General features: G+C 46.2%; 1 protein-coding gene across 2 annotated transcripts in view; it reads right to left on the bottom strand.

The window, feature by feature from the left end:
- The window catches only part of sea (mitochondrial citrate transporter scheggia), a 109,156-nt gene that overhangs the window by 89,397 nt on the left and 6,573 nt on the right, over positions 1-13,186 (bottom strand). For both annotated transcript variants that reach the window (XM_075686985.1, XM_075686986.1), the window contains exon 4: positions 8,774-8,997. In XM_075686985.1, coding sequence (XP_075543100.1) covers positions 8,774-8,997 — 224 coding nt within the window. The remainder of the gene's footprint in view (positions 1-8,773; positions 8,998-13,186) is intronic.

Genomic DNA, 13,186 nt, shown 5'->3' on the forward strand with positions numbered 1-13,186 from the left:
TAGTCTTTTCAGTACTCGAGCGGTGGACATCTTGCGAGTCGGGTTCATACAGAACACTTGACTAGCAATTCAAGAACAATTCAAGGATTTCAAGGATGCTGAAGGCCAAAGTTCAAGGAGGGAGAAGCAAACCTTATTTGTACAGATACACTGAAAAATAGTGAAATCTCTCTTCTTAGCTGCCAATTTCTTGCAGCTAAACCGATATGCTTCAACCTCTCCAGGTCCCTTTCTAAGTTGACTTTCCCCATTGTAATGATTTCAGTCATTTTTTGGCATGAAAGTACTACAGTGCCCAACTTCTGCCAAGGATATCGTAAAAATATGCCTATAATACGAACCCGCATATAGTATGAGGTGAAATTTTTTGGACGCGAAATGAAAAAAAAACAATAAAGTTTTATCAGCATATAATACTAGTTAGAAAAACTCGAGGAAAACATTTGTTTAAATTGCACTCTCCACTTCAATCACTGTCTTTTTCAGCTGCGCTCTCTTCGGATAGTTCCTTGTCGGACTCACACCTTCAACTCATCTGCTCTTCCTCGCGCCATACATTTGTGGAATGGTCTTCGAGACGACATCACATCCGAACCAGACCACGATAGTTTCCGTCAACTCTTGCACTCTTTCTTTTCACAATAAAAACTTGCCACTAGTTTTTCCAATCTTGTTTTACTTCCGGTGCCATGTTCTGTATACCACCCATGCATTTATTTGTTATTTTGACAGCTTTAAGACCAAAGACATCCATCGTTTTTTGTACCACTGCATGTGTTTTTTTTTTTTTATGGTATCCCACTTTGGGTGCCCGACTGCATTTCTTATATTGATATATGTTTTTACTGTGCACGCAATCAGTTCCTGCGTTTTTATCATGCCCTACCATTGTGAGTCTTTGAAACCCTGCCAACTGTTCCTGCACCTAGAAACCGCACATTTGTCAGTCTATCTTTGGTTGTACACTGTGGTATAAAGTTCGTAAACAGGGATAAGGTGCCTCAGAAAGGCTGGCCAACGTTTCGATAGGAGGACCTATCGTCGTCAAAGGCGGTTTCTTTTCTTGTTACTGTTGTCATTGTAATCGGTATACTTTATAGTTCTTGTGTGCAGTTTTGCCATATGTATAATGCCAGCCAATATTTTTTCTTTTTTTTTTCCTTCGTGTTATCCTTTTTCCCGCCCAACCTTATATTTGCTGTCATACCACACTATCATCGATTCCTCGCCTTCGTGTTAAATTGCAAATTTGAGCCGTACGTTTAAACACTGACAAGTTACTTTGTACTCTTTATTACCCCCCTAAATGCCCTGTCAAGGGGCCTGTAAGGTATGCTCAATAAATATCTTCCCAGAGGTACTCATCCTCTGTGCGATCGAGAGCACGTTCGAGATGTCTCACTCCTTGAATGCGCGACGCACAAGGTCCTCTGGTATGCTGGCCCATGCATCCACAATCCACTTGCATAGCGCGGCTGGCGAAGCCCATTTCAGCCGCCCGGTTGGCGTCACTGCAGGCTCACCTGAGCGCATCCAATCTGCGTAACACCGCTTGACCGCGTCCTCGAACAGCTTGTTCATGCAAACATCTAAAGGCTGCAGCCGAGACGTCATCCCACCCGGAATAATGACAAGTTCATTGCCGGATTCGCGTAACAGCCTCTTCAATGAGTCGGCCAAATGGCAACGAAATGCATCCAGAACGAGGATGAACAGAAACGACAACGGTGCGCCGGGCCGCCTACACCAGACGGACTTTATCCAGTTGAGCACAAGATTCTCATTCATCCAGCCTTTCTCGTGGCATCTCACGACCACATTTTTTGGCAGTTCCTCACCTTTAGGCACTGTCCTGCGGCATAGGGCGGGAGCTTGCATCCGTCTGCCGTGCACGACAACATGACGGTAACTCTCGTTTTCTCGATTATTCAAGGCAACATCTGTTATTTCTGTGATCTGTTGCTTGAATTGACGAATTGAAGTTTAGACAAATAATAACATGCACAAACGGAATGTCTGCGTGTTTTTTGCTTTACTTCGCACCGAAGCAAGAGATGTAGTTCCGCTTCGTCTGCTTGTTCCCATGGTCGTGCGGTCACATGCGCAGGTACTGAAACTATGCCATTTTGTACCGTGTTCCAGCGCGTGATCATGCTCTGCGATCTGCTTGTTCCTCCTCAGTATTCGTGTAGCACTGAATTATACCGCTAGGCATGTTTCCTTGTGCACAGCGCACAAAATCGTGCGCTGCGTGAATGAGACAACCCCTCATGTACGACGTCGTCAGCAGAAGTGCGCAGTGCCGAAAAAGAGAGAAAAAAAGTGAGGAGAAAAAAAAGATGAAGGCAGGGCCTGTGACGTATACGTCATGTGATGCTCGAGGACTAGTATGGGAGAACGCAGGGAAGGAATTCCGCTTGCGAAGGCTTAGAAGGGGCGAGTGGAGAGAGCATCTTGCTTGGCAGCGGAGGCCGCCTGCTGAAATTATGGGTTTGCAGCACTGAAATATTTCAATCTCGGCTATTAATGAGCCGATTTGAAAAATGTTTGCAGCAGAACGTTCCCTAGGGGACATGTAACTTTCAGCGTATAACCAAAATTTGCTATGGGGCCTGGTGAGGGGGCCCTTTAAGTTGAGGGGCCCGTGCACCTGTAAACTTTTGTTCAATTCTTTGTCGATTTTGATGAAACTTGACGAGTTTACGCATTTGAATGTGCTAGATTTAAATATACATCCAGTTTTCTTGCAGAGTAAGTAACTTTCCAAAATTGAAGAAATTCTGCTTTATTGAATAAATTGTTTGGAGGTGAGCAATCTACCAAACCATATATGTCATAATAAATATCACTGTACGAAAATGATGTGGAAATAATAAAGAGTGCAAATTAGCAAGTATGGTGTTCTAACCCAATTCAATATCAAATGAGAACATTGCAAACACCAGTGAGAGAAATCCATTTAGATGCTAAAAAAAGGAATAACTTTTTTTATTTTCTAATAAATGCAACAATGTTATTTCACATACAGTCAAACCCACTTAAAACAATTCCGCTATTAACAATATATCGGATATAGCAATGGACAGCCGCGGCACCGTCACCTTTGCAATGTGTTCTATGGAAAAATAAACCGCTTATAACAATGAACAATGATATCATAATAGATTGTCGGTTATAACAATTAATTGTAGTCATTTGGAGCCAACTCTCACAGAAAAAAAAACGTGCAAACGCAGCGACGACGCCGGCCAAACTACTCTGCCAAAAGCGCACGTGTGTATGCGGAGCCGCCCGCACAGGGGCGGCGAAAAGCTCATGTGATGACGCATGCGAGGAGAATGGGGTGAGCAGGAGAAGCAGGAGAAAAGACGGACGCTTTCCTCTGGGCAGAGTAGGAGAGGGAAGGAAGGCATTTCTTTTGTTGCTTTTGTATCGGCGCGCGGGGAGCAGTCCATTCTGAGGGTGTGCCGCTCGTTGAAAACGCGTCATGGCAGTTGAGTGTGGGCTGCCCCATCGTTCCCATTCTCCTTGGTTCCTGCTTCACCAGTTGCACGTGTTCCGAAGGCAGCGTACAGTGTCAAAGCACGTGCGTTGCCAGCGAGGTTTTCGTCATCTACGATCACCGGCCTTGGTCCTACTGGTTCTGCAAGCCCATCGGATCCCCCCCAGAGTTCAACGATGGAGGATTCTCCTTCAGGAAGTGCGGCCAGCGTGGCTCAACTGGATCAACTGCCGCAGAAGAGAAAGCGAGCGGCAATATCTTTGGAAACGAAGCGAAACATTTTGAGAGAGCACAGAGGTGGTGGACAAGTGCGCAACTTAGTACGCAAGTACGGCCTGTCACAGCCGACAATTTCAACCATTATCCGCAATGCGCTCAAGATGACTGAAAACGAACGCCATGCTAGTGCTGGCCATGCTATGGACGACGGCCGGAAAAGGATTCGGCATGGTGCCTACAAAGATGTGGAGGAGGAACTGTATCAGTGGTTCCTTAGCGCACGTGCTATGAACTTGCCAATTAGTGGCCCGATTTTGGCAGAGAAGGCGAAGCACTTTGCGTATCTCCTTCAAAACACCGATTTCCAGCCTGGTGGTGGCTGGATTCAGCGTTTCAAGGAGAGGCACGGAATCGTCTACAAGGCAGTCGTGGGCGAGGCAGGGTCGCTCGATGTCGACGCTAGACTGAAGTGGTTAGATGAAACACTGCCGTACATCCGCGAAGCATATGCGGACCGGGACTTGTACAATGATGACGAGACCGGGCTATTCTTCCAAATGATTCCATCGAACACACACGCACTCAAAGGCGATCCCTGTAAGGGCGGCAAGCAGAGCAAATTACGGGTGACCGTTTTCCTTTGCGCGAATATGGACGGCAGCGACAAGTGTCCCGCCTTCGTAATTGAAAAATCTATGAATCCCCGCTGTTTCCGTAGTGCTGCGAGGATTCCAGTTCGTTACCGTCATAATAAGAATGCGTGGATGACGCGTGAACTTTTCCGCGAGTGGCTGAGCGAGTTCGATCAGCGGATGCAGCACGAAGGTGGCGTAGGTCCTTGATAACTGTACTGCACACCAGACTGCCCAGAAGCTGTCGCATGTGAAAATTTTTTTCCTGCCGCCGAACACGACTGCAGGCTTGCAGCCCATGGACGCAGGCGTGATTGCATGCTTCAAGGCATTATATCGCCGACGTGTGTTGAGCAGGCTTGCTCTTAACCTGGACATTGCTGTGCGTGAATGCCGACCCACTCCAGACTAAGATTTCGCTTCTGATGGCTGTCCAATTAATTTTTGGGGCATGGGCAGAAGTCAGCTCCTCCACCGTCATGAATTGCTTCCGAAAAGCGGACTTTGCCGGGGATATCAGTGATGCGGAGTATCGCGAAGCTACTGCCGATGGAGCCATTACAGAACTTTGGTCTACGGTGCGTGGTGATGACGGCGACGCGGAGGGGCTTCAAGAATTCTTGCACGCCGACGATGCAGTCGCGACAAACGAAGAATTGACTGACGAGGCGATCATTGCAGCAGTCACCGGCGCGGAAGATGACAGCGGCGACGACGAAGATGAACCAGAACCTGTACAAGTTGTGTCTCAACAGGAGGCCTCAAGAATGATCGATTCCCTGCGGGACTTCATTTTTGCAAAAAACCTTTCGCTCGGACATGTTCAACATTTGGATGCCCTCCAGAAAGACATCGGCAAGATTGCCGCGAAGCAGTCGAAACTCGCCGATTACGGGTTTGTTACAGCAAAGAAGTGAGAAGTGCAAGCTATTTTACCCTCATTAAATGCTCTTAGGTATTCATGTTTTCTTTGTTTGTTTTTTTGAGGGGGGGGGGCGCTAAGGGATTTTCAAGCTGAGAGGCAGCCGCGGCAACCTTCTCGTATTTTTTACACAGCCCCTTTCGGGACCACCAAAACGATGCCTCGGCGGAGCTGGCATGTCACTTGCCGTCTGTGACCCCTCTTTGCAGTTATGCTTTTTTTCGTGCAACCCGTTTATAACAATTATCGGTTATAACAATGAAATTTTCATGGCACTTGAACATTGTTATAAATGGACTCGACTGTATTTACACTCTACACAGCTCTGCCTTTCCGGAACAAAAAGAATTACAATGATAGCACAAGTAGCAGCGGAGATAAGGCACCTCCAACATGGCATCATTAAAATTGTGGTTTTGAGAAAACAGCAAAAAACATTTCGCAACTGATATATTGAAAGAAAGTTTGAAACAAACGGCACCAAAGGCCATCAGTAGACACTAGATATAATTCATGGCCATTTTGCCATTGCTAGTCGACGACATGGCATGCAGTACGAGTATGTTCACTTCAAAAGGATTACATGTTTTCGGACCCTCAATTCCCCATGAGCTCCATCCCGACGCAACTTCACCACAGATCTCGCAAACCACAGTCAGATTAGGAGCAAGACCGTAATCCTGATCGCTCCACACCGCAAGTGTTGCACGAGAAAATGCTAAGAAGATTGTTCACTGCTACAAATCTGACGACGAAGCAGCAGGCTTCGAGACCGAGGCTGTTGCACTATCGGTGGTTGGGTCTTCAACAAAACGCCAAATCTTCCGCTCCGTGGCTGTCGTAGATGCAGTCTTGTCGAGAACAGCTTTCTCACGTGCTCTTATCCACTTCCTGTTCAGTTACATCAGCCATGTTCAATTCTTACGCGAGTGTAACCCCGGCATGTGTGTGATCTGGCAAAGCAGTTGAGGCGTCGAAATTCAACGGCAGTATGACTTTAGCGGCGAGCTGCCGGTTATCCTGTGCCGAATGCAATGACAGAATCGCTTTTGCAAGTTTATTGTGTCTTGTACGTTCCCGATCGTAACGGTTCACGGAACGAAACTTTGTCGGACCTCCAGCACATCCAGCGTCGCAGTTGCAAGACTAGGATAAAATGGCAGCTGTTTTCATCGTTTAGTGCTCGTGGTCCTTGGAGCCAATCATCACTAGCCATCTTGGTCACTTGCTCAAACTGGCCAATAGAGTGCGCCGCAAATTTCCTTTGGTCTTTTTTTCGGCACTGCAGTGCAGGCAATGTTACCAACCAATGAACAAATAAAGTCAGAAATGTGAGCTTTCGAATGATATGAAAATTGTGCTGGCAGAGCGTGTAGTTATTGAGTTATGTGCGAAGAAAATTGGATGCAATGTGCTCCAATTTAAAGGGCAACGCTTGCAGATTTGCATCTTTAGATCACGAAAATGAAAGAACTACGCAGTATTTTGTAACCAAATTTCGGTGATAGGAGTGGAAACACCTCAGGAACGCGGAAATTAAAAATTCAAATTTTTGGCCGATTTTCGGTCCCAAAGACCTGGGTCCCCCCTTAACTTAATGAAGTGTGTTAGACACATGTACTGATGCGTACGTAATTATGAATATCCTAATTATGAACAAGGCAATTATGTAATATTAATGGCAACTGTGATAGTTCATTGTACTTAAACAATCGCGTGTGTTTGTATTGCATAAAAGTTCGATTTAGGAGGAAAGGAAAGGCGAAGCAACCGTCTCGCTTCTCATTGGACACCTTAATCGTGCCGTGAAGGAAGGAATGCCTGTGTTTCTAACATTGAGACAGGAGTGGAAAGCTTCCACTGCTCGCGCAGGCTGCTGGTAGGACCAATGACTTTTAAGCACTAGGGCATAAAGTGCCGGAGCGCGCGCTCGCTCTTGGGACGTGCGTGATGGATTTGTATCAACAAGACAATTATGGGTAATTAAAGGCGACTGTAACAGTTCATTGTACTTCAACAATCTGATGCATTTGTATTGCCTAAACAAGCAATCATGGCAAGCGAATGAATAAGAAAGTGATGCGAATGGGGCTTGATAACGCTAGCATGTTCAACTCTTAAAGGCGAAGCTTAAGCGTCCTAGAAGAGAAACTTGGGCGAGTTAGTGGCGATTCATGTTTCGGGAATTAACAGCGCAAAACAGACAAGGACGAAGGAAAAGAACACAACACTGGCGCTGTGCTCACCATCAGGAACAAACCGGGAGACTCACCTTGAAAAAAGCAACTTTCTCTGCCGGGGGCAGAGAAAGGTACTGTGCCTGGGCCCAAAGTTTGCTTTTGAACCAAAAGTGCCTCTGGCAGAGAAAGTTGCTTCATCAAGGTGCGTCTCCCAGTTTGTTCCTGATGGTGAGCACAGCGCCATGTCGTGCTCTTTTCTTTCGTCTTTGTCTGTTTTGCGCTGTTGATTTCCGAAGCTTAAGCGTTCTCCAAGTTTTTTTTTAGGGAGTTTTAAAGGCTCTTGAATTTCCTTTACAAAATCCAGGGGTTATCAAGGATTTCAAGGAGGCATACGAACCCTGCCTGTGAGCGATTACTGCTCTTACCAACTGTATCTTCCAGCAGCTGGCTAGAAAAAAGCTATCAAAGAAAAAGGGCCCCAGTTCTAAACAAAAAGAGGCACATTTTTCCTTGGAACATCTTATTACACAATTTTATCGTATTTACTTGATTCTAAGCACCCCCTGTTTTTCATGATCGCGATGCTCAAAGTGAGGGCAGGTGCTTAGATTAGAAAAATCTAGAATGACCCCCCCTCCCTGTTTTCGCTGTGACACCACAACGAGACGTGTGCGAGAAATAACATTTTATTTTGAAAACATTCAAAAGAAAAATCGGTGCAGACAGTGAACCCACCGCTTGTGTCGGATGCTCAGTTACTATCACTGCCACTCGAGTTCGTCGCACCGCTTGAACCGCCGCTCTCGGTATCCCACAGCAGGTAGTCTTCCATTCCGTCGAAGTGGTTTGTGATCGAGCACTTCTTAAATGATTTGACCACAACGTCCACTTGGGCCCGCTTCCAAGCGTCCGAAATCCCCTTTGCAATGGGTGATGGGGACGCTTTCTGCAGCTTTCGCCGTACAGCCGTCCAGTCCGGCTGTACGGCGTAATCGCACCGCAGACGCCGTGCCACCTCGAGACTCCGATGGCTCCGGCTTGATGACAGAGTGAGCAAGCGCGCTTGGCGGCCTTGGCTACGCGGTCTTCGTAACGAATGGGGGGGTGCTTAGATTCGCATGCAAACTTTTTTCCCAATTTTTTCGCAAAAATAGAGGGGGGGGGGGGGCGCTTAGAATCACGAAAATACGGTATATTTACCCGACGATGATGACACTACGGTGATCCTTACTAAGGAGTTACCTAGGTGATGGCAGCACCATGTGGTGCAGCTGCAAATGTAGCTGGCTTTAAAACTATCGCTATAGAGTGGACTCACCCTCGGTGCGGATAATCTCACGTACACCATGGAAGAAGCCCTTGTACTTTGGGTTGGGGGAGGCCTGGTCATTGATGAACTTCACCTTGACAGTCTCCATGGGTGTGACAGCCAGGATCGCCTCAGAGACGCCTGCACCCAGCCCACACAGCAGCCGCATGTGCGGAGAGAGGTTGCCTCGTGAGTCAACACTACGCTTCTTCAGGGCCTCAAATGCCCCAAACCTGCACATAATTTGCAATGTGCCGGCACAGTGAGCTTGCTAACCCAGCATGCAAGTAGCGTTCCAAAATAGAGATTTCTCTCTAAATACAAGTGATCTAAACACATAAGAAAGAAATGCTTTGCATTGAAAGACTTGCTTATCCTCGGGAACCAACTTAATTTGCACCAGATGCAATATACCACTGGAAATACTAAAAGAGTCCTTGGACAGCCGCATAATGCGTATTTTCATGCAAACCTTTTCGCATTTAGTAGGAAACCTGCAGTGAACAATGATCAAGTCATACATAACTGTTTACTAACTACAAGTAGCGCAAACTGCAGTACATTTACGAGCTGCTGATGGGTGCTTGTATATATAACAAATCCAAAATGTTTCAATGGCAACATTGGTCTATCTTCGCTGATATGTATAAAGCTGCTGTCTCAGTAACAACCTGAATAGTCACCTTCCAAAGAAAACCAAATTAAGTTTGAGGGTATTGCACACGCCAAAAACAAAACTTGATAAGGAAGGCAGTAATGGGGCACCCCAATTAATTAGGACTATCTGGGGTTCTTTAATGTGCACCTGAATCCGAGTATGTGAGCGGTTTTGCATTTCACACCATGAAAATGCAGCCACCACGGCCAGCCCATGAAGACAGATTTAAGATTCCTTTGAGAACCTAACAGAAGACATTTTCTCGGCCCTGAAGTTTATTGTTGAAAAACATTATGCCCCATCATCGGCAAAGAGAAGTTGCGAGCTCCTTTCTGAAATTGGCATGAAGAGCGGCATCGTGCCTTAAATTGCTTACAATGTCCTTTTGAACGTGTATTAGTATTATTTCTGAATACTGTAAGCCTTGACAGGCTCTTACAGGAGTGGGAACAAAAATAACTTGTACACTTTTCATTAATGGAAATAACACCCTGACACAAGCACTCCAAAGGCCTTTAGTGTAGGAGACACCTAACAGAAAGGCATTCACATGGAATGACACACAATAAATGTATCTCTGTTTTGGTAAGGGTAATTTCTAAAAGGGAGGACATCCAAAGTCCTTTATGGGTTGAGTAATGACACTTAATGGTGGGGTTACTCGGGCGCAAAAGGGAGTACAGTCGCCGACTGATTTTCCGGACTCCAAAAATTCGGACATGCCGGATTATTCGGCCTGCTTTGCGGCACCGCCATTCTCCCCATAGACCATAATGTATAACAACTGCTAAAAGTTCGGACACCTTGCAACCTCTCATCTGATTTTTCGAACACTCTTTAAGCCAACTTGATCAAGAGCACCATGCACCGACTCTGACCGGTGCATGGTTCGACTTGCTGAACGCCATTTTTGTTTTGAACGGAGCCTCCTTGCCGCCCCACGAAGTGGCGCTACTGCAAATCCCCGCTCATCATCATCGTTTCTGCCTGGTTCGATAGAGCGGTTCTACAGCAGTTCCGATTTCAGCTTAGTAAGCCACGTCAAGACAATCCAGCAGCCGATTTGTTTCTTCGCGCACGGCACTGCGAGTAGGCCATGTTTTTTGTTTGTGCGACTGGTGTCGACATGGTGGTGTTTGCTTTGTTGTGTGCTGTGCCGAGGTTCCGGTGATCCAACGCGGCATACGGAAACATCGCTTCAAGTTTTTAATGGCGCCGACAGTGCCCACGCAGACTGCGCTTGGGAATGCCGGCAAGCGGGTGCCGGGAGGCCTAGGATTTGTCGCCTTCCGATGTGCTCGCTACCGACGTAGAAAATGTTCTGCCGAGACTTGCGCAGTGGTTGCATTGCGATTCCGGACACCGTCTCATTTGACAGTTTCACAGGTGCTGACACTGCTGTACTGATATGCGCAGAACTCGACGACAGCGAGATCATTCGTCAGGTTTCTGCTGCACCGCCGGACGATGACAGAGTCGCAAGATGACGCACCATGTGCTATGCTGCCGTCGCATGCGGAGCGTGTACCAGCAGTGAATGTGCTTTCAGCTGCCTATAGTGACCGTACGACCCTCTCCGAGATTCAGGCTTATCTGATTGCGCGTAAACGGAACAGCATGCAACGGCGCATTCACGATTTCTTTAAGCCTACTGCAGAGCCCGAATAAGTGCATGAAAATAAAGGATTTCATTTTTTTTCCCCTTAATCTGCTTTTTTGGACATTTTCTTGGTCCCCGTGAGGTCGGAATAAATGGTCGGTGACTGTAGCTTCTTCCTGTTTGGCTTGGGGTCAGCAGAATGCGCGGATGTTTTGCGCGCTCACCGGCATGCTTCGTGGGACCGTCCTGCTGTAGGCTTCAGCGTGGGACACCAGGATGGATGAACATGATCGTTTGAAGGCGCCACCATTCGTGTAGCTGTACACGCAAACAATTAGGCGTTGGTGTCCAGCATGGGGGTGAACATATTCGCTCAATATCCTGTCGTGGCGAGTTGGAGTTCCTCGATTCGTCAGCACCCATTGGCATGTTCTATTAATAGTAATTCAGCTGGCTAGACTGGAGTATAAAAGACATAACAAATGCCCCTCTGATTGTTTGTACTACTGTGCTGTTGTTCCTTTGTCTCAAAAGCATGTTAGAGACCCCACAACCATTTTAGATGTTGCCACAATTACGATTACCCCCGTCACATCACATTGGCCTTTGGCACCTTCACCACTGTCTTCTTTCACATCTGACTTGCATGATTCATATGGTTCGTAGTTTTGTCCGATTTGCAAGAACAGTGCACCTTCTTAGCTGAACATTTATTGTCCAACCAAACCAGCATATCCTCACAATTCGCATACAGTTGCACAGCAGGAACACTAGCACACGTTTGCACACCATCCAGAAGGCAGAACCAGCTGTGCAAGACGCTGCCACCACTCCAAGGCAATTAAGCATTTACAGCCAAGCACATTGTTGGCGTCCGATGCACTTTTAGAAATGCAAAACTAACGGCAGTTGCCAATTTATGCAATGCTTGAACATTGAAAACGACAATGAGACAATTTGACCACACCAGTCTGTAAGTGACGCTCACCTTAGAGGTGTCGAATCTTGCAACGGGACTAAAACCAGTTCACCCTTCTTTTACTTTTACTCTGCATTGACCAGATCAATTTTCTAAACGTTCAGTCAGTTTCAGTGTAAAGAAGCAGCACCATGTGTTTCACAGCATGTCGCTTTACTGTAAACATTCAAGGAGACCACATGTTACCTACCGCAAGTCAGCAGTGAAACTCCTTTTAATAACAGGTCCTTAAGTGTAATAATCATTTAAAAAATAAAAACAGGCTTACTCCAGAACACTTTAGTTCGCCCATTTGTCAGGAGCATAAGCTACTTTGAGAGCTGATGTGACCTTGGTGGCATGGTTGTGTGGTTCAGTGAACAAGGGATTAAAAAAATCTCTGCTCAAGGCATGGAGTTTGAGCTGCTTTTGCATGGAGGAATTCGTGCCATTTGTGTCATATCACAGCATCAAGTACAAATGCAAAAGACATGGAAGCCATTTCAGAGACATATGACACTTGTAGTAGGGACATTGCTGTACTTGCTTAACAGCACATATGAGACTTGACTGTTCATGGCTAATCCCTAGCGAATGTTCAAAGTTATGCAATGATTTAAGGTCAGTTCACTAACATGTTCAGGTGAATGCTACAATGGTACTTCCATGGCTCTATTTAACTGACTTAATTTTCTAGAACCTTCCATAACATGAACAGGTTGTGGATTTCGAGAAGTTTGTCACTCCCATCGCACACAACCTTAGGCACACAATTAGTAAACATTTCAAAATAAGCATTCACAATTCAGAATTTTTCTGCCTTTACTTTTTTTTTTTAATCGTGGGGTTTTACGGGGATTAATATTGACCACATGGGGTTATTTAAGGTGCGCTTAAATATAAATACACAGGTGCTTTTACATTTCGCCTCCCACGAAATGTGGCCATTGTGGCCGGGATTTGATCCCACGACCTCATGCTTAGCAGCGCAACACCATAGCCACTAAGCAACCATGGCGGGCAAGTGTTTTTCTTGCATGTGCTTCCTTCAATGCAGTCCCATTCTAAGCACACCCTTCCAAGCTTAAATTTCTGCAACCTTTTCAAGAATAGAGACCAAATGTCTGGCTTTTCAGGTGGCCATAGAGGTCAACTTCTAAGCTACTGGCCATTCAACACACCCGTGCCACACAACCCCAGCAGCTC

The sequence above is a fragment of the Dermacentor variabilis genome, chromosome 3 (assembly GCF_050947875.1).
Source record: "Dermacentor variabilis isolate Ectoservices chromosome 3, ASM5094787v1, whole genome shotgun sequence".
NCBI lineage: Eukaryota > Metazoa > Arthropoda > Arachnida > Ixodida > Ixodidae > Dermacentor > Dermacentor variabilis.